We start from the raw sequence: 21,301 nt of genomic DNA, 5'->3' as shown, positions 1-21,301 counted from the left end.
CTAGCTGTGAGTGTAACTCGATTTTTTTCCTTTCTGGTACTGGGAAGGAACATGAGCTGCGCAGCGTCCAGTAGCAACCTTTCAGAGCAGCAAGTCTGGCTGATTACACATAACCAGTTTGCTTATTTATCAGGAATTGTGGAAGACACAAATGTCAGTACGTATTGTTCATTCAATGTAACCTGTGCCAGTTGGCGGAAATCTTGGAGGAGTGCCTTGTCCCTTCTCTGTCAGAACAGTGGCTCTTTGTTGAGCCAGGTTCTCTGTGCATGAGTGGAGTGCTCGGCCTCACTGTTACTGTTACGGACAGCTTCTCAGGCATGAGCGTCTATAACACACCAAAGGCCTCTCGAGTGTTGTCTGCAAGAACATTTTTGTTTTTTGAGTAATAGGCTAATATTACTGCTTGTTTGAGTACTAACCAATTAAATAAGGCATCAAGGCACAACGCAGATATGAATTAACAATTCAAAAGAGTAAAATTTGGGGACACTGTCCTTTCTGAATCCAAGAAACAACATGTCCTCATCTTTATTTTCTCTTAACTCCAGTGTAATTAAAAAAGTAAACCACCGCAGAATAAGGAATAGTTAACTATTAGCTGCTGAGAAATCAATGACTTAAAAATATTTCCGTGCAGAACTAATGTCACACTGCAGTGACATGACCACTGAGGCTCCTTGATGGAGAGCCAAGCCCTGATAACTGAGGGCTGTGAACTGCCTTTGTTTTCCACCTTGCATTAGGGTCATGATGAGTTCAAGTTGTTTGGTTAACTCTGCTTTAAAAAAATCCCCCTGTTGTTTGAGTATGGTGTAATTATATCTATTTCCAAGGTAGTTAGAACTTCCCTCTCAGAAGTAAACCCCACCCCCACGCACACTGTGTGTTCCCATTTGCTCTAACCTAGTGTTTCTTAGCTAGTATTCTCTAAACACAGTTGCCAAATTACTACCCATAGTCCTTCCATACCTGCTTTGGTGCCTTCTTTGATAACTAAATAAACCAGAGACTACTGTGTCTAATTTTGACATATTCAAAGTGTCCTTGTCTTGCTGGTCTTAAATGTTGGGATTTATAGCATGAAGCCTATACAGATTTCTAGTCCCTGGAACCATGGCTTGACCACAGCCCACCCCTCTCTGGGAAGGAATGTTTGTTGGGTGGAGTGAAGGGCGTTGGGGTAATGTGCCACTTTAGCTGTATGTGCATGTGTTCTCTGCTGCAGGCTTGTCCATGCGATCGTGCCTGGAGCACTCTGGTTTCCAGGTGACAGACACGATTCACGGTATAGTATGAGACCTCTGAAGTTGGAGCATTCTCTACAGCTTTAATTTCTTTCTTTTAGTTCTTGGATTCAAGAAATGCTTTTAAAAAAGAAAACTGTAATGCTTGTTAAGTAGCACCAGCTATAGCTTTTACTATGTGTAAGAGGTACAGTGATTAAGATGTCAGAATGTTATATATTGAATATATATATCATTTTGTTTTTGTTTTTTTGTCCAAGGCAAATCAGATCCCCCTCTTCTGTTTCCTCAGTAGAAAATGACGGACACTTGGTAATTTAAGAAAATCATGGGCCTCAACTTGAGAACTTAGTTGAAGTTCTGAGGTTGTTCTTCTTTCACACCACTTTCAGCACTAATGAAACAACATATATATTTGTGTGTGTGTGTGTGTGTGTGTGTGTGTGTGTATGTGTGTGTACATATATATGAGCTGGGCGTGGGTTGTTCACGCCTAGCTACTTGGGAGGCTAAGATTGGGAGGATGGAGGTTTGAAGCCAGCCTGGGCAAATAGTTCTCAAGACCCCAAAATAACCACAGCAAATAGATCTCCAAAATAACCAGAGCAAACTGGACTGGAGGTGTGGCTCAAGTGGTAGAGTGCCTGATTTGCAAGCATTAAGTCCCGAGTTCAAACCCCAGTCCCATTCAAAAAAAATCTTTTGGTCAGAATCAGAAATAAGCTACTTCTTTGTCCTTCTCTCTGAGTGTACTTCTGTGTGTTTTAGCCAGGTGGCCAGCTCCTTTATGAGGCTTAGCAGTGCTGATCCCCCATGGAAGTGTGTCAGGCTGGGGAGGTGAGGCACACTTCCTGGAAAAGCTTCCTTGGAAGTCACCCTCAGATGCCTGTGTAGAAGGCACATTAGCCCTTGACGTTCCAGGAGTCTGGCTTAGCAGGTGGCCTCTGGCGCACATGAATCTTGAGGGGGTCCTGCAGTGACCTTTGTTACCTGGGCTTCTGCTTGCCACCTACTGACTTAACGTTGCCACAAGCCTTTTAGAGGTTCTGGTCTCCTACCCCTGTTCATAAAAGCATTCAGTTCTGAAATTATTAATGTCCAAAAAAGATCAAGTTGTTTTAGAGTGCTTGTTGGGACAATGGAGGATACTGTAAAGACTACCATAAAATATTAGCAGTCACTTACTTGTTTAAATTTGTGTGATTCATATGTGCTCCTGCACTAGTCACATAAGCTGTACTTTAAATCATTGCATTAGGATGTCACATTTTAATGTGTTCTACAAAACATTTGCATAAATACTGGAAAAAATGCACAAACAATAAATGCAGAATGTTTTTTCTTTTATATAGAAATCAGGGAGAAAGAAGGATAGGGCCCGTTATACTGAGAGCATACTATAAAGTTTTGATTTTTTTTTTTTTTTTGTGGTACTGGAGTTTGAACTCAGGACCTTGTGCTTGCTAGGCAGGCTCTCTACCACTTGAGCCACCCCACCCAGCCCACATAACATAACACCCAGCCACATAACATGTTAGTTGAAAGAGTCACATGGCTGCCATATGAGAGCCGTGACTCTTGTACTCTTTGCCTTACCCCACCTGAGATGAGACAGTCGCATCATACGCAGGGATGTGGCAGGGCTGTAACAGCCAGGGGTTACAGTAGGTGCTACTGCCATATTGAACCTCTTCTGTCCTAGAAACTTGAGTGTGGTCGGATAGCTAGGGTGGATATTAGACGTTTCCAAGCCACAGGTAGACTGCACAGTCATGACGCCATGCCACTCAAGACCAAACTAGGGTCACGGCTCCTGGCTTTTACTGTGCTGCAGCTCCTCTTGTTGCTGTCCAGGGTCCTCATAGAACTGATTAGGGCTCAGTCCTAAGTTCTGGCTTAGGAAAGTAGATCCTTTTCCCAGCCAGACTTCAGATGCTCTAGAAATTGAGTGTGGCCAACAATTGGATTATTCTCTCAGTCACTTGTGAGTCCCAAAGCCTTTTTAAAAGCCCAAACAATTTACCTTCTGTTTTATAGAGCATCGCTAAGACAGACCATAGCTGAGTGAGCCATGTAGTTCTTTTTGGTGGGAAGAGATAGTTGGAAGAAGAGAATGTCATGGAAGAGTGTTGTAGGGACCACTCTTGCTTGTATTAGTTGTGCAGCTGCCTTATCTAGCATTATAACATTGTGGACAGTTGATAGCATTTATTTCCTAAATAGCATTCCCAGTTTGCTGTGCTATTGATGACATGTTATTCTTGGGGGCTGTGTTTCCCTTCCCCCAGCCCATTCCATGAGCAGCTCATGCACTGTGCTTCAAACAGCCACAGGCCATTTTCTGTATGCTGTGGTGCTGATTTGTGTATGTCTACACGCCCTTATGTGCAGACTCCTGGGAAAACTGACCTTCTGCCTTCTCATCTCTCAAGGGGCCTTAACTACAGTATTTAGTTGGGAAACCCACTTCCCTCCTTATTAGAAGAATCTTCTATTAAGAAAAGGCCAAAATGAAATCTGTCATTTTGACAGTTTATTCTGTCCAACGGCTTAAGTAAGTTTAAAGAAATAAACCAGTTATATTGTGGAACATGAGGTAATTTAGAGTGGAAGGTTTTTTAAATCCTAAAATTATGTAGCACCAGACTTAATCAAGTGACAGTTCCTTATCCCATTCCCTAAAGAAAATTGAAATAAAACATTTTAAAGACCAAGACCCTGTAATGTAAACATTCACTACTTTCACAGTCTGTATCATATAAAATACAAAAATAAAATACTAAGCCTTAAAATGTGATTTTGTCAGAAAAGTAACACTTGAAATCTTCCAGGTATATATATGTATTACAAAAATAGCATAAGCTTTTAAGTACTTTTTAAGTTAATAGACACATCTGAGGTAACAATGAAAGTTCTTTATTCTCTTGTTTTCCTATTTGGCAGAATTTGTACTTTTAGGAATTTAGATTTTAAGTTTAAAAGTTCTTGGCTAATCAAAAATCTTTCAGCTGTTAGGGCTGAGCACAGTTGCTCACAACTATGATCCCAGCTACTCAGGAGATGAAATTCAGGAGAATCTGAGGCCAGCTTAGGCTAAAAGAGTTATCTTGAAGCAGATTCAGACATCCAATTATTTATTGCATAAATATTTAAGTTCATATTTATCTATGATGATTTTAAAAAAATGATTGTAATAATGTTCACAGAAAAATAAAATCAGGACTGGGATGGAGTTCAGTGGTAGGGCACCTACTTAGTTTGCATGAGACCCTGGGTTTGATCCCAGCCACACACACACACACACACACCACACACAATTTAATATTAAGTTACCAGTGTTCAAATTTCTAATAAATGTAAAAAATAAGTTTTATAACTTAGAAAAGTTTTATAACTTGCAAGTTTTGCAAATTAGAGGAAAGTTTGAAGTTAAGATAAATATTTGTCCAATGCATTTTAATACCTGCTTCAAATAGATTTTGCCATTGAAGTAAAATCCCACTGATTCTAACACACATTTTGCTTCCTGTCTTCCTAGACAGAAAACTTCTCTGGCAAAGTGAGCAGGTCTCTGCTCGGCTGGCCTTGGGAGAAGGCTCCTCTTTCACCGTTGCACAGCTGTCTGCCTGGTTGGAAATTTTCTGGCCTTTCACTCCTTGTCTTCAGGCCTAGGGACCCTGGACATTCTGTACTGAGGAAACAGAACACGGGTTGCACATGCAGAAGTCTGCCTTGCCTTGCAGTGGTGCTCTTAGGGTATAAGTCATACATTCATTTGGGGTGAGATGGGGCCGGTGAGGATGGGGAAGTTATTAACACAATTTATGTACACTTCTGGTGCCAAAAAGGACTGGCCTTGGAACTAAGCCAGTTTGTTACTTTGGGTAATGTGACTTGCTTTTGAGAGCACCATTTGACAGGGAAAGGACTTCTGTTAGCTAAATAATCCATTAACTGTATCTCCCTAAGAAGATACAGTTAGAGCAATAACAGCCTAGGAATAACAGTAGTCACTTAGAATTGTGTGCAGGTCAAATCCCGTTACAACAAATCACAGCAGGATGCACAGATCCCTTCCTGTCTTGAAGCTTTTTCTACAGAGTATTATTAATATGTAGTGTATCAGGTTATAGAATTTTTTTTGTTCTTAACTTCCCTTGGGGAAAAAGCACAAGGAGCATTTTAGCCTCATCCACTGTCCTAATTAACACTCATTTTCCCCTTTGGGAGCAGGGGCATGGGCTTGTTTGCCTTGTGCGTCACCATGCAGGAGCGCTCCAGTATCCATGCTGCCCGAGAGGTAACAGCATCAGCTTTGCTTGGTGCTTTGGGGAAGCACTGACAAGCAATAGAAGGTGGAGCCCCCATTCATTAAGAATTAGACCGCTGTGAGAAGACCAGGGGCACGAGTCTAACTTTCATCGTAGCTGGTGACTCCTCCCTGAGGCTTGCTCATCATCCAGTGGATGGCATCTTTGTAGCATTTTGATTTTTATAGCTTTCATTGTAATGGGATTTAACCTGAGCATCTTTCCATCAGAGAAATGCAGATTACACAAAGGAAAATGCCATAGTCCCGTTTGTACTTTCTGTACTTCGCTGTAGTGTACTTAACTGTATGTTACAGATGTTATTGAGTAGGTATAAGTGAAAGCATTAAAGAAACCTTTTGCAGATAGCTTTATGAACATGGATGTTTATTTTGTTTACTTTTATGAAGAGTAAGATAAACATGTACTGTTAATACAAAACATGCATTAAAATGTGAATGCTATTTTGGTGTGTGACCAGTGAGAATGGTTGCTTAAGTTGCAAGGGTTTAGAATGCTGCTAGAGTAGCTGGTGTTGCTTAACGTGGCATTTTTTTCCCTGTCCACACTTTCCACCCTTGGTGCAGGTATTTTTGATAAAGCTGTGGAATGGAAAGGTATGTTTTTCATGGGATGTTCAGGAATTTGTTACCTTAAAATTCTTTCAAGGAAGTTTCCTTTAAGGGATTCCTCTTGGGTCTGGCTCAAGCAGATTTAGTTTAATTGTAACAATTGATATACTTTTTTGAGGCAATAGTTGAGTATAAAATTTTGACATGACCCTTAAGTTTCTGATTTTCCTTTTCCCTTTTCCCTTTCCCCTTATTAAAGACAGTGTGAGGGGTTTAAAGCACGTGGGTGGGGGTGGCTTGGAAATACATGACCTGTGCCCTGAAGAATGTGGTCTGAGTGTTGCTTATGGTAGTTGACAACCTAGTATGTTGTAATTATGAGAGTCCTGGTTACCAATAATTTGCAATTTCATTGAGGAAAGTGATAAAAGCAACCCTTAATATATGATGAAATCAGGTCATTTTAGGGCCTTTATTAAATTTGCAGTCCTCTTTTTGCTGGAGGAGCAATTCAGATTGAGTTGTGACTGGCTGAAGTGGAGGGCTAGTCTGGAGAGAGGCAAGTACACAGAGCCTGTGCCAGTTTGCCTGCCTGCACAGTACTTTTTTCTGTCCGCATTCTGTGCCAACCATGGCCATACATAGGCTTGTTGACACTCCTGTCCTTGCAGGTTGACTTGAGAGAACCAGGTAGCTAAATTGGTGAGATCCTCGGCCTGCACTTGTCTTTAGAAGGCCCGGTTGGAAGAGCGCACTGTAGTGACTTTCCTCTAACAATGAAATTGTCAAAGGTACATGGGGACGGCTGGGCGACGCGCAGCTGATTACTCTCAGCAGCACATCCCTTTTCTTGCAAAGAGATGAAGCACTCTGTAAGGCGTTGACACCAGTGCTGGAGGCTGCTGGTGCTTTTAGACCACGCCAGTCACATGGGGGCCAAGAAGCCCTTGTTAAAGATCTGTGAGGTTTTGTGAACCCTGATGTTCTGCTGGTTGCAGAGTTAGTGCTGCTCAGTGTTCCCCATCTCACCGGAAGTGTTTGCTTTTTCTCATTCATAGAGGTCCTGTAATAAAGAGGGATCCGAACAAGCTCAGAACGAAAATGAATTTCAAGTAAGTAACTCAGACCGTTCTGCATCTGCATGAGATGGAAGCTGCTGGCAGCCAGCTTGGCTGTGCTGCTGTTTGGCAGGGCCTCTTCTCTGCCCTTGGAAACTCCTAATCTGTCTTTCTAAGAGGAAGAGCTCTGGGTAAATGGGAGGCGCTTCCCTGAGGCTGAGCAAGCAGTGGGGCTTCCTAACCTCCTGCAGGGTTAGATAGTGAAGTTGTCTTTATGGCAGTGTTTTCTAAAGTGTTTGCATTGCTGAGAGATGGAGTTTTGAGCAACATTTCTCATAGTTGACATGAAGGCACCTGGCTTCTGCCGCAGCATCTCTCATCTCCTGTGGCTGTTCCCTCGCCTCTTACCTGGAAGCTGGTCACTGCCCGGTTGTTTTAGCGTGGCCACTCTATTCCTCTGGGGAAGCAGTGGTGTAGATCCTATGCATGATGACCAGATTGGAAAGGCTTCCTGGAGTCAGACGCAGCTAAAATGACACTGCTCTCTGAGATGCACACATGCAGCACACAGGATCCACCCTTGAGAATGGCACCTTGAGCGTTCTCCTGTGCGTGTAGGCTTAGAGGTAAGCTTGTGCATGTTCATAAGCTCATTGGTATGGCAGGACTGTGCCTCTGCCATCTTGAGAGTCTAAACTTGAGTGTGCTATTGCTGCCTCCTGCTGTCTCACTGCACCTGCAGTGACTGCCCTGTAGCATGGGGCTGGTTGCAGCAGTGCCACCGGACATCTCAGGTGCACCTGTCCCATCTGAGCCCTGCCCTTGACACCATCAGTCACTGCCACATCTCCCCTTCCTCCCACAGGGAGTCTGATTCTTCCTGTGATCCTTTAGTCAGTGCAGGCAGTCAGAGTGAAAGTGGAGGAGCTAGTTTTGACCCCTTGTTGAGCCCCTTTGTCTTGGTCTACAGACCCCTGCAGCTTCTGCACAGTGCTCCTGAGCCTCCCTGGCCCACAGGACCTTCCCTCACAGCCCCCTCCACAGGTTCCTTCGGCCACACGTGGGGCAACTCCTCCTTATCCTTCTTCCAACCATTTCTCCCCCATCAGAAACCCCAGGTTCTCGGAGGTGCGTGCTTTGCACTGTACCTCTCCATGTGGCCCCAGTCCCTGGGCTGCCCACCCTGTCACTTGCCCTCATTCTGTGAAGACTTCAGTGTGCAGCTCTGCTTGAGTCCATTCTGGTTCCTGCCATCATTCTCTGGCCTGTTTTCAGCCTCCTCATCCCTACCAACCTTTCCTCCATTCCTCTAGTCCTTTCCTGATGTCCTCTCCCATCATCCTCTCCCAGGGTGTACCCTGATTTTATCTCCAGGAATTGTGTCCCCTCTGCTACTGACTTCATATAGTCCACTTCTGTTGACCTCTTCGACCTCCATTTTCTCTCGCTCTGTCAGTCCTCCCCTCTCACCCTCCGTCCCTCCCGCCACCTTGTCCTGCCCAGCTGTGGCCCAAGAGCCTTGCCATTCACATGTTCTCAGCTGCTTCCTCTACCTGCCTCCTGGGCGCTGGATGTTATAGAACTTTACATGGGTGGCTTTCCTTTTAGGGCCCAAGTGCACAGCCCTAGGGGCGTAAGCCCTGCTCGGGAACCCATGGAGTTTCTCCTGAGGCCTGGCTTTGTGATTCAGAGGTCTCTTTCAGGCCTTCTGTTTTCTTCTCAGCCTCCTCTGCCCTCACCGTAAGTGGGCAGTAGAACCTGTTTTTAATGGTGGCTTCTCTCTCATCCCTTATCCTTCTACTCTAAGCTCTTTGTGTCTGCATCTCTGCCACTGCCCCTCCCTGTTAGAGGATGTTCTTCCCTGTGTTCCACACTCACTTTCTTCCTTGGGCCTGACTTCCTAGCTTATCATCATCATTGTTCCCTTCTCTAGGGGGCAGGGTACTCCGTGCTTATGCCCTCCTAGCCCCCATTCCATCTCCTGTTCCTCTTCCTGATAAGATTTACTTTTTCTTTTTAAAATGTAAGTATTTGATTTTCTTATCTTTCATATATTTTTATTGGCAAGATTTTTGGTGCTAGTGATTGAGTCCAGAGCCTCTGCAATGCCGTCACTGAACCACTCCTCCAGTCCTGGCAGGGTTCCTTGAGGCAGAGTTTGTTTGAGTCTGTGAATCTGTCCCTGCTTTCTTACTTCCCAATTCCCATTTTTTTTCAAAAAAGATTTATTTTTTGTGAAAGGAACTTAGGGCTGAGCTAGTTAGGCCTCACTAGCCACACTAAAATCCTACTTTATTTCATTTTTTTGAGAAGCCCCAGGGCTTCAGGCATCAGTCTGGGCAAACACCTGCAGCTCCCTGATCTCCTTTTCCAGAAAGAAGTCTTGAAAGCATGAGAAAGGGTAATATAAATTTATTTCCACCATACACAATTACGTTTTCTTATATTGCTTGTTTTTGACCTTTTATATCAGTTTGTGTATGTATTTATTTATTTATTTTAGTAGTAGTAGGGGACGAACTCAAGGCCCCACTCTTGGTAGGTAGGCAGTCTATCACTTGAGCCACTCCACCAACCTGAATTTATTCTTAATTTTTTATTTCAAACAAATTTTAGACTTATGGAACAGATTGCAAAAGTAATAGAGCGTTCTCCCGCACCCCTTACCTGGTATCCTTTATGCCATCATTTCACATAACCACAGCACGGTGATCAACAGAGCTTTAGCATTGGCGCCCTAATAAGTAAACTGCAAACCTTTTTTAATTCAAAAGATTTCCACTACATGCTTTCTCATGTTCTGTCCCAGGAGTTAGCCAGGATCCTGACACTGCGTTTGGCTGTTTCTCCTCAGTCCTTCTCATCTTATAACAGTTCTCCGTATTTGTAGCCTGGATACGTGTGAAGGGTGCTGCTCCATTACTGTGGAGAGTGTCCCTTGGTTTTGATTTGCTCAGTGTTTCCGGTGATTGCAATGGGTTATTTGCGCTTTTGGCTAGCCTGCCACAGAAATGCTGTGTTTTTTTTTTTTTTGAGGCTCATAATAATAGTGCTGTTACTAGACTTTAACTTCTTCTAAAAAGTGAAAATTTATTTAGGGATGCTGGGGTTTGAACTCAGACCCTGATGTTTGTTAGGCAGGTGCTCTACCACATGAGCCACTCTGTCACCCCTTTTTTGTGATGGGTTTTTTCAAGATAGGGTCTTGCAAGCTACTTGCCAGGGCTAGCTTCAAACCCTGCTCCTCCTAATCTCTGCCTCCCCAGTAGCTAGGATTAAAGGCATGAGCCACTGGAGCCTGGCCAAAAAACTTTTATAGGTAAGATCACTTCTGTCCCTGTCCAGGCCCCTCTACCTCTTCTGTTCTTTTTGTACCTGTTCCCATGTGGTACCTGTCCCTGTCATTCCTGAAACTGTTCTTGTTTTTGTTACCAACAACTGCTATGTTGCCAGGCCCAGTGGCTACTTTCCTCTTCTGCTATTTGACCTCATTTGTCACAGTGTCACTCCTTCCTCCAAGCAGGCATTGGACCGCCTCTTCCTGCTGCTGCCCAAATTTGGATGTTGTTCAAGTGGAGGGCTATATGCCTTTAAGGGGACATGAATGTCAGTGCTCTTCAGACAAGGTCTTGCCATGTTGCCCAGTCTTGTGTGATCTCTTGAATCAGCCTCTTGGGTAGCTGGGACCACACATGTGAACTGTACGTGGCCTATAGCTTTTTAAAATGAAATGGGGTAGAAAATATTAGGGAGCATTGCCCAGTTGTGAGGGTATTACCTGTATAGTATTTGGGGGCTGTGTGTGTGTGTGTGTGTGTGTGTGGTTTGCTGTGTGCACACCTTTCTTGCTATGGTGGCAGTCTGTTTGGAAGCAATTGTACTAAATGTTGGGGTTCTCATGCCTGGTCTGGTTCCTCTTCTGTCGCTGGGTGAGTTCGCCCAGCTCATGAGTCTTAAGAATTCTCAACATGTTGAGGACTTCAGAGTTCCATTCCTTTGCCCAGATGTTTCCATAAGCCTCGCCTGCTCCACAGGCTGCTCCTCCTCTTTCTTTGTCCTCTTCTTTCCTCCCATTGCCCTGTTCCGGCTGTACTGCCCTCCCACTCCCTTCAGTGCATGAACTCCAGGGCTGTTCACAGCTCCTCTACACCTCTCTTCACAACCCCAGGATAAGACTGACCTCTGCATCACTTCAGGGTTGTCCTCTTAGTCAACCCTGTCATATGCTGTCACTCCATCCTTCCATCCCTTCATAGCTGCAACCCCATCTGGAGTTGCATTCACTCACTTATTGTCAGTTTCTCTCTAGAATGTGAGCTCTGTGCAGGTGTAGACCTGTGGGGCTTGTTCTTTGTTTCCTGGGTGCTTGGCACAGTGTCACATATGTAGCAGACATTCAGTAAGTGTGTTTTGAGTGAATGCATGAGTGAATTTTTATTTCTGAAGCCAAAGTAAATAGTTGAGGAGTTGATTTCTTCTGAAAAAAATAGGAGCAGCTTGTGACTGAGCCAGGGCCTGGTGTGGAGGTGTAGACTACTGCATCTGTTCAACCCACTTTAAGCCCTGCTTTCAGCAGCAGCCAGGAAGGGCTTTGGAGACTCTGTGGTCATAAGGACAGCACGGGAGTTGACAGTCCTGCCTAACCTGTCCATTGTGCTTCCTTATGCCTTGGTACTCTCGCTCACTTTCTCCCTCTCCAGGTTCTGCCTTCTACACACCATTCCCCTCCCTTCTTGCTATGACTAAACACTAAGTTGCAGTGTTACATAACAACGAGTTTTTTGTTTACAATGGTCAGAACAAGGACAAGAGAACTTGAAAGTGCTGGGCGCAGGCTGACTGCTCTGCAGAGGATTCTGGAGAGTGTACCATCCAAGTCCCAGCAACAGTGCTGTCACACACAGATAAAGTCAACTCTAGAATCCTCTGTTCTGAATGGATAATATGTGTGAAATGCTGAACTTACTAAAATAAAAAAGCAGCATTTAAACCTATGTATAAAAGTTGAAATCTCATACTTTAAGGGATAGCTAGGATTGGATAAGTGTATGTGCTGTACACTGTGCCAACCCTGGTGCCTTTCATCTCAGTCACTCTACAATGTGACAAGTTGGAAAAGGAATTTAAATTCTAACAAAATTCTGAGTGCCCAGACAAAAGAAGTCCTAATTGTACTCTCTGGAAGTGTGAGAAGCCACTTCTCTGGAAGCCACAAATGGCCTGGGGTAGGGCTGAGGCCAGCACCCTCTTGTCCTGTGATGTCCAGGGTCTGCTTGACCTTCTATTTTAAATACGGGCAGTGTCACAGTCCCCAAGCACCAGGCGTACTGCCCAAGGCAGCAGCAAGCATGGAGCGAAGCCGAGGAAGATTGGCAGACCTTTGAGGGAGCCACCCTCTACCCAGGGAGGCAGTCACTCTGAGGTTGAACTAGAGGTCAGACAGGGCCACAGTGACTGTCCCTCCTGGGCAGGTGCACAGTGGGAAACATTTTGCCAACTAAACGGAGATATTAGGTATTGTCATTCTTTAAGGGCTTAAGAAATAAAAATTGAATCAATTCCTGCTCTAAAATTCGTTAATTTGATCCAGTCAGTGCAGTATGTGTATTGTCAAATACACACATCTGCAAATTAGTAAATAAAGACTGATCCCCCAAGGTGAAGGTAGGCTGTAACTGTGGGAATTACCAGTAAATCCATCTGTCCCGCAAATGCAAAAGTGATGAATTATGTTTTACTTGTATGTAGCCTTTTAGAAGTAATTTTTTCTTTCTTCTTACTAACTCTAGCCTTCCATTGTTGCCTGATGAGTTTGTCCTCTTGGCTACTTAGTCCTCTTGGAAACTCTTAAGTCATAATTTGCAGTTTAAGGAAAAAAGACTAGCCAATGAATTTGAATTGAGACAAAAGGATGGAGTTTGAGGGCAAAATCTCTATTTACCCCACATTGGTTATGGTTATTAAGACTGACGTAGAACCTAGGAGCTTCATAGATACTTTAGCCAGAAGACAAGTCTTAGAGTAGAGAAAGGGGCTAGGGTAAGAGCTGAGCCAGAAACCTGGGATGCCACAGACCCTGGACCTAAATCAGTAGTTCTCAAACTTACAGGACTCACAGACGGCAGGCAGAAGACCTTTGGTCATGCGCTCTTACTAACCAGAAGGCGAGTCACTCTCACCAGAGCGGGCGCTAATGTGGTCTTTGGTAAGAGGCCAAGGGTGACACCCATGAGCAACAAAATAAACAGAAGCAGTAAAAGCACTGAGAGATATTGTTCTGTTTTTGGAATCAGTGACCTGAATTAAGCTAGAACTTCAAGCTCACCCATGTAGTATGATGCTTGCAAGCATGGATCCTGCAGCCTTGAAGCTGGGGACTTCAGACCTCGCCATTCCTGTTTATGAAGGGGTGATGATGTGCTAGTGCTCACAACACAGAGTAGTTGCAAGACTCAGACGCAACTGCCCCTGAGAAAGCAATTCTGACACCTGCTCAGAGCACATACTCAGTAAACACCTGCTCAGAGCACATACTCAGTAAACACCTGTTTTGTTGCCATCTGTTTTAGGGGGCTGAGGCCATGGTTCTGGAGAGCGTTATGTTTGCCATTCTCGCAGAGAGATCACTTGGGCCAAAACTCTATGGTATCTTCCCCCAAGGCCGACTGGAGCAGTTCATCCCGGTAAGATCTGTGCGCAAAATGGTCAATTGACATGAGCTGCAGGCAGAAGATGTATTCCTTGTCTCATCATCATAGCAGGAACCTGAAATGTGACCTGTGTTACTCAACTGAATCAGAAATAAAACCAAAAACATTTTTGAGTATACAGCAGCAGAACCTCTTTCTTTTATAAGACATAGGTCATCCAAATTAAAATGTATGTGAGACTCACCATTTATTGCTCCTGCGCTCTCCTCTTCTGGGGCCTTCTTTCTAGAAAGCGCTGATGAGCACCTGGGCCCCAACACATCTGCCACTTCTCTGGACCAGTCCTCAAGGGCCATTGCCATTCTGCTCCCTTGTCTTACTCATCCTCCCTTTGCTTCTGCTTTCCCCTGCTCTGTTTTCCTATACTCACATGCCTGTCAGACTCCTTGGGGGATTCTAGACCTCATTCAAATCCCCTATTTACAAGCATTCAGGATTATTTTCCCTTCCTTGTCCTGAGCACCACCATCACCACCACTACTGGTGGTACTGGAGTTTGAACTCAGAGCCTCATGCTTGCTAGGCAGGCACTGACTGTTTGCCCCATGCCCCCAGTCCTTTTTGCTTTATTTTTTGAATAGGGTCTCACCTTTTTTGCCAGGCATTTCTCCTCCTTGCACCTCCCATGTAGTTGTGGTGGCAAGGTACAGGCCACCATGCCCAGCTTTTTCACTGAGATGGGGTCTCACAAACTTTTTGCCTGGGCTGACCTTGATCCATGATCTCTGCTTCACTGTGCCTGGCCTGTTTTTGTGGGACTGGGGTTTAAACTTAGGGCTTCACACTTGCAAAGCAGGCACTCTGTTCCTTTGCTCTGGTTATTTTGGAGATTGGGTCTCGCAAAGTATTTGTTCAGGCTGATCCGGAATGGCAGTCTTCCTTATCTCAGCCTCCCAAGTAGCTAAGATTAGAGGCGTGAGCCACTGTTGCTTGGCTGGCCTGAGGCATTTTTAATGTTGCTCAAATGCTTGTGGTGTGCCTAGTCAACCCCTCCCCGCCCCCAACACACACACCCCTGCCCTGCACGTTAAAGGATGGCTGGGCCCTTGGAGCTGGCTTGTGTTTGACTGGCCATGCTGATCCGTGGCCTCTGTGCCCCCTCTGGTCAGGTTTAGAGACGGGATAAAAGATTCTGGTCTCAATGTAAGCTCAATGAAGACTAGGTTCTCTTTCTGCCCTGCCTTGTGGGCGTCTTGCCCACAAGAGGCTCAGCATACACAGGGCTGTCCTGCATAGCTGTGGGTGTGGGGCCCAGCACAAGGACATCTAGCTGGAGTGCTCTGCCTGCCAGGGCTCGCTCAATAAGCATCCAACCAGGAGCTGGGGAGAAGGGTTTCTCTGAGTAATCCCAGATCCCAGAACCAGGGTCCCCTGATTTGGTTTGATAAAACCAAATTGCAGAAAGCTACAAATAGAATCCTACCCTTTTCACAGCAGCCAGTAAAAACAAGTGTCGCATCCTGGATAATACTGGTGCTATCTGTATGAGGAGCAACCCTGAGGGTCTTTAGGTGACTGCATGGTGCCTTTGGTGGGCCACAGTTTACCAGGTGTCTGGCACCTGTGTGTTTTTATTTATAATTTTCCCAATAAAAACAGGAACATCTGTCAGGCATGAGAAATAAATATTGGAAAGAATTTTTCAATATAAAACATTTCATATGGTTTTAAGTAGAAATATGGTTTATTGGTTTTTTGTTTCTTTTTTACCGTACGGGAGTTTGAACTCAGATGCTCTAGATCTTCAGCCATGATACCAGCCTGTGGATGAATCTTAAGAACATAATATTGAGTGATAAAACCAAATGCAGACAACTATAAATAGTATCATAACGGTTTTTACAAGGCCCAAAAAAGCAAGTTTAAAAATTGTCTTTTAGCCTGATGTGGTGGCACGTCTGTAATCCCAGCACTGGTTCATCATGGTCCTAGCAGCAGTAGGCTAAACCATATAACCTAGATGAATAGTAGCCTATACCATCTAGGTTTTTGTGACTCTGTGGTTGAAATCACCCAACAAACACTCTGGGGATGCATCCATGTTTTTAAGCAGCATGTGACAGTACTGGCACTTTTGAAAGCCAGGTAAGCTGCCTTCATAAGTCCTTACTATCCTGCCGCTGGAAGCTGAGTCCCTGTCCTGTCACAGCATGGTGGCTCATTGAGAATGCTGTGGAAACGGTTCCAGAGTGGAGAGGAGTGAGCCCTTTGCTTTCTGTGACTAGCTTAGCTATAACCATGGCACACCTCTGGGTTGGGTGCACCATCTCTTCTACCCTCGTGGCAACTCATGCCATTCTCATTGTCCGGAAATGGCAAACAAGGCACAGAAGAATTAAGTAACTTGCCTTTGGTCATGTGGCTTTGAAGTGAGTATTAAAGCCAGAATTTGAGGGCTAGAGCCGTGCATGGCTCAAGTGGTAGAATGCCTGCAAGCTGGAAGCCTTGAGTTCAAACCCCTGCACCATCAAAAAGAAAAAGAAAAAGAGTTTCTCTTAACTGAAGAGCAGTCCCTCCTAGCCCATGCTTGCTGCTTCACACCTTCAGAGAGACTTCCCCCAGGGTCCTGCAAAGGTGCAGCTTGTGCGGAGAAGCTGGAAGTCCTCATGAACCACTGGGCTGCCCTGAGGTGCTGTGAATTGGCTGTCAGAATGGTCATGGCCTGAGGCTGCGTTAGGGGCATCGCCATGTCCAGAGGCTGGCTCTGTCCTCAGTGACTGTCTCCTTGTCCAGTGTGGCCCTCCAAAGCCTGCTCCATGCCAGGGCAGGTGCTGAGAACACAGAGCAGCTGGCAGTGGCCCCTCCTGAACTCACAGCTTCCCTGGAAATGGCAGAGCAGGGCACTTAGCTGAGGGGAGCTAGGAGCTTCGCCCCATGCTGAGCTGCTGAAGACAGGACTGCCTGTGCCAGGCGAGTGAACAGGCACACTGACTCTGGAGAAGGTGTAGACACATCACAGGAAAGGAGTTTTTAGTTCAAACTTGAGAAGGGGCTTTCTCACAGTAAAAAGGATGCATAATGACTTCTCTTACAGACAGCCTGCTTGGCACCATACAAGTACCATATTTGCAGGGTCACCATCTGAGGGGATAGTGTACACCGGCTAAGTCTTAAATGCCCTGTACAAATTACTTCTCCTTAACATGGTGTAATGGGTCACACACTTGTCAGTCACTTGGGTAAAGGGCGATTTTTAACTCCCTTTTATATTTTAGAGCCGGCGATTAGACACTGAAGAATTAAGCTTGCCAGATATTTCTGCAGAAATAGCTGAGAAAATGGCCACATTTCACGGTATGAAAATGCCATTCAATAAGGAACCAAAATGGCTTTTTGGGACAATGGAAAAGTAAGTGGTCACAACATCACTTGGCCTCATTTTTTACTGGTGGCTTGTGGTAGTAGCAGAACAGGTAGTCAGGTGCCCTTCTGGCTCACTAGTGCTCAGGCCATCATTCATAATGTCTCATGAGTATCTTTCTTGCATGAAGCAACTGACTTCCTTAACCAAGAAAGACGACTTGTTTGTAAAAATGTCAAGTGGGTGGGTGGAAAGCCAGCTTCCCCAGCCACTGTAGCTCCAGCTTCTGTCCTTACCTCCATCCTGGAAAGCAGAGCCTCCAAGGGATGGGCCTGGGCTGGCAATGGTGCTTAGTTGTGAACTGAGTGCATGTTGTGAACTGAGCAGTGGTCCTCTGTCCTCCCCCTCCCCTAACAGGTACCTAAATCAAGTGCTGAGAATTAAATTTACTGGGGAGTCCAGAGTTAAACAGCTGCACAAGTTCCTCAGTTACAACCTGCCCCTGGAACTGGAGAGCCTGAGGTGAGTACTGGCTTCTTCTGACATAGGGAGCACATTGCCCACAGTGAAGGCCCCTTACTCTCCAAACTGCGGTCAGTGAACATTACTGAGGAACAGAGTGCGTTCAACATCTGGTGTGATCTGTGTATGCTGGCACTTCTGTCAGCAGTCCAGAAAGGCTCCAAGGAGGAAGCGGACTCTGAGAGTGGTTTGTTGCCTGGGACAGGAGAGCTTTTGTGGGATGAGGGGGGAGGGTAAGTGGATGAGAAAAAGGTTAAACCTAGGCTTTAGGGGACAGTAAGACTCTAAAGACTGATCTCTGAGTGGAGACCACCATGGGGACTCAGGAGGCTGGGTGCAGATTACTTGCATGCACGCTGACAAGTATTTGCATCATCAGTGTCTCAGATACTGGAGTATCTCCTGTGCCGGACGTATGATTGATCCTGAGGAAAGGAGGACCAAGACATTTAAGGAGCGCCTATGTTATTAAGGCAGAAGTCCAGCAACAGGGCTGGAGGTGTAACTCTGGCAAGGCACCTGCCTACCATGAGTGGAGCTCAGGGTTCCACCCCAGCACCACAAAAGAAAAGGAACAGGGCAGTTAATGTGGAGGTCCAGCCAGTGCTGCGAGGGACACAGGCCAAAGTAGATCACACGGAGGGTCTGCTTTTGGTGAATGGTCAGGGGAGACCCTCTGATGAGGACCAGCCCTGTGAGGAGGGGGCTGCCCTGGGAGAAGATCGTTGTGCCGAGTCCTGCATTGGGGGAGCTTAGAGTGCAGAGAGGCCTGTGTGGATTTCTGGGTGGCTGCAATAGAGTTACTGCCACATGACGACACATAACTTTCAGAATTCAAATGAAAAATGTCACACAGAGACCATGCATTACATTGGAGACCAGTACAGTGCTGAGACACCTGGCTGTTTGCATATCACTCAACAAGCTTAAAAGGTAATAGTGACCTTCCTTTTTCAGGTCACTGCTGGAATCTACTCCATCTCCAGTTGTATTTTGTCATAATGACTGTCAAGAAGGTAAGAGTTGCCACTGTGTGTTAACCATAAGGTTTGTGCATAAGTGTCCTTAGCTTGCTGACAAGGGCATGAGACAGCCAGCCAATGAAGTGTTGTGTAACTGTTAACAACACTGGCAGTAGATCAGGCTCTGTACATGCCAAGGAAAAATCTCTGGTCTTTATTAAGAGAGAAAGGCAGGTTTTAGAAAAGTATGTACAGTATTAATCCATTTCAGTTAAAAATATCAAAATGTTTACATAAAAATAACCTAAAAGAATCATCACTAAACTTGGGAGTTGACATGAAGGTGTAAACTTCCTAAGTCATGTGTTTAACAACTCACGATGAATGTCTGGTGAAAACCATGACTTCTTTAGCCTGCAGAAGCAGTATTAGACCAAGATCACTGTCTCAGGCATGCAGGCTTTCTTCTCTTCTGCACCAAGCAACACATTCTAGCTTACCAAACCAGGCCCCCCCATTTGTCTGTCTCTCTTTTCCTCTCTTTGGTAGTAGAGTTTGAACACAGGGCCTTGTGCATGCTAGGCAAGCATTCTACCGCTTGAACCATGCCCCAGCTTTTTTGTTTGTGTATTCTTTTTGAGATAACATCTCACTAACTTTGTGCAGGCTGACCTCAAACTTGAGATCCTCCTGCCTCCACCTTCCATAGTTGAGATTACAGGCATGTACCACTATGCCCAACTCCACCTTTTCTCTTAGTATCAGTGCATACACCATTATGACTTTGGGTTGTTATAGTTTAGAAAAATTACAATAATATATTCTTTACTGTCACACAGTTTTACCTAGCAAGTTTTCCCATGTGATTTCATCAGAAAGTCTCACCTATAGTGCAGCTCCTGCTGATGCTGCTGACATCACCTGGCTTGCCTTGCTGTCCTCCTGGTCTGCCTTGTCACAGGTGGCTATAATTCCACCTCCAGCACTTCTTGCCAGGCTCAGAAGCTTTGTTCTGTTTTCAAGACAAGGTCTCACCATGATGCCCAAGCTGGCCCTGAACTCCTACGCTGAAGCAATCCTCTTGCCTCAGCAGTTTGTTTTGGTTCTAGAATAGTGAAGACCCATCACCAATGAGTCATTAGTTTGAGCCAAAATACCCTGCACTAATTAGCTGATCATTGTTGGCTAACTCTAGTGGAATAGGGTCCAGAAATTTCAGCTGTAGCTTAGGGTGGTGATGAGAAATGAGAATGAGAAATGGCAGAGACATTACCAGAGCAAGGTCAGAGACTGATCTGGAAAGAGGTTGGTGTTCTCAGTGATGCAAAGTGTAGAAAGGACAGAGATGGGAGCTGTGTGTCATTTTGTTCTATAACTTTGGGCATCCAATTCTTGTCGTTACTGCTGGAAAAGGGGGAGTGTGCCACAAAGCATAGAAGCTGAACCGCCCACCAGAAACCCTGGACAAGAGAGCGGCCAAAAAGTTAGCAAAGAATGGCGCACCAGTCCCCACCCCTACCCCTACCCCCCACTTTACCCCTGCTCCACAGTGGTGAGAGGCTGGTTGTTGTAGGGGCATCTCAGGAACATGGGCCTGAAGAGCCGTGCTGGCAGCCAACCACCTCTTGCCCAGAATTCCTAGGGACACTGCCTGTCGTTGTTTTGGGAGGGAACCATCAGGCCAGGGACAAAGGCAAAGCAGTAGGGCTCCGTGGTAACTGAGCTGGGCCTTGGCATCCTCTCCAGATGGTGTGCTACCACCAGCAGGGTTTGGGAATCTGAGGTGAGGGGGGAGGACAGGTGGTGTTTTAAGTCCATCAAGCTCCAGGGTGACACTGTACAAAACACTGGGGAGGTCCCGCCCCAGACAGTGGAGTGAGAGGCCTGGCTTTGCTCCAGTGAGCTGGGTGCCCAGGGGGACCAGGGTGAATGAGTGGGTCTAGAGCCTCTGCCTTTTGGCCTGCCCCCACAGCAGCCCATCTGCATTCTGTCTGTGCCTGTGATGTCTGCAGGACCACGAGCCGCCATCACTCAGGACTTCCCAACAGAACCAGAACCACTCTTCTCTGTGGTACAGGGACTTGAGCCTTCTGTTGTAAAATGTCTTGTCATCCAAATGTTTTTTTGCAGGTAATATCTTATTGCTGGAAGGCCGAGAGAATTCTGAAAAACAGAAACTGATGCTCATTGACTTTGAATACAGCAGCTATAATTACAGGTAATAGGTTACAGTGTGTAACTCTTACTATTGCTTCTGCTGTGGCCCTCTGTGAAATTACTGTGGCCGGAGACAGTGTGCTGAGCTGCAGGCCTCCTTCACGCGGCAGCAGTGGCAGTGCTGGTGGCCCTCAGCATAGTCCTGCGGGCTGTGGTCAAGCAGCAGCAGTCGCCATGCAGCATGGCGCCTCCCTTTGGCTGCCATCATGGTTTTCCTGTCTCTCCAGCACTGATTGCAGGAGCCACATCATACCTGAGAAGCCTTCGGTGACCTCTTTCTAGCTTCGGTTAGCTGTGGTTCTGACACTCACCTGATTGGCTCTGTGGTTAAAGCTGCCATACCTCAGTGCACTTGGGAAGTCTGGTGGGGACCCGAGGGCCTGCTCAGTTTTCACAGGGCCT

At 45.7% G+C, this 21,301-nt stretch overlaps 1 protein-coding gene across 4 annotated transcripts in view; it reads left to right on the top strand.

Moving 5' to 3' along the window:
* Chka (choline kinase alpha) overlaps window positions 1-21,301 on the top strand; it is a 50,995-nt gene that overhangs the window by 21,531 nt on the left and 8,163 nt on the right. For 2 of the 4 annotated variants that reach the window (XR_012439839.1, XM_020172469.2), the window contains exons 3-8: window positions 7,188-7,241; window positions 13,757-13,870; window positions 17,113-17,246; window positions 17,616-17,720; window positions 18,678-18,736; window positions 20,813-20,900. Coding sequence is in view for 3 of the 4 variants with exons in the window: in XM_020172469.2 (XP_020028058.1) it covers window positions 7,188-7,241; window positions 13,757-13,870; window positions 17,113-17,246; window positions 17,616-17,720; window positions 18,678-18,736; window positions 20,813-20,900 (554 nt within the window). In the remaining variant the exon portion in view is untranslated. Of the gene's footprint in view, window positions 1-6,144; window positions 6,175-7,187; window positions 7,242-13,756; window positions 13,871-17,112; window positions 17,247-17,615; window positions 17,721-18,677; window positions 18,737-20,812; window positions 20,901-21,301 lie in introns of all 4 variants that reach the window. The other 2 variants (XM_074050439.1, XM_020172471.2) reach the window with 2 other exon arrangements.

This window comes from Castor canadensis, chromosome 1 (genome assembly GCF_047511655.1).
Source record: "Castor canadensis chromosome 1, mCasCan1.hap1v2, whole genome shotgun sequence".
Lineage (NCBI taxonomy): Eukaryota > Metazoa > Chordata > Mammalia > Rodentia > Castoridae > Castor > Castor canadensis.
The sequence above is the reverse complement of the archived record's forward strand: the minus strand, read 5'-3'. Positions and strand labels throughout refer to the sequence as shown.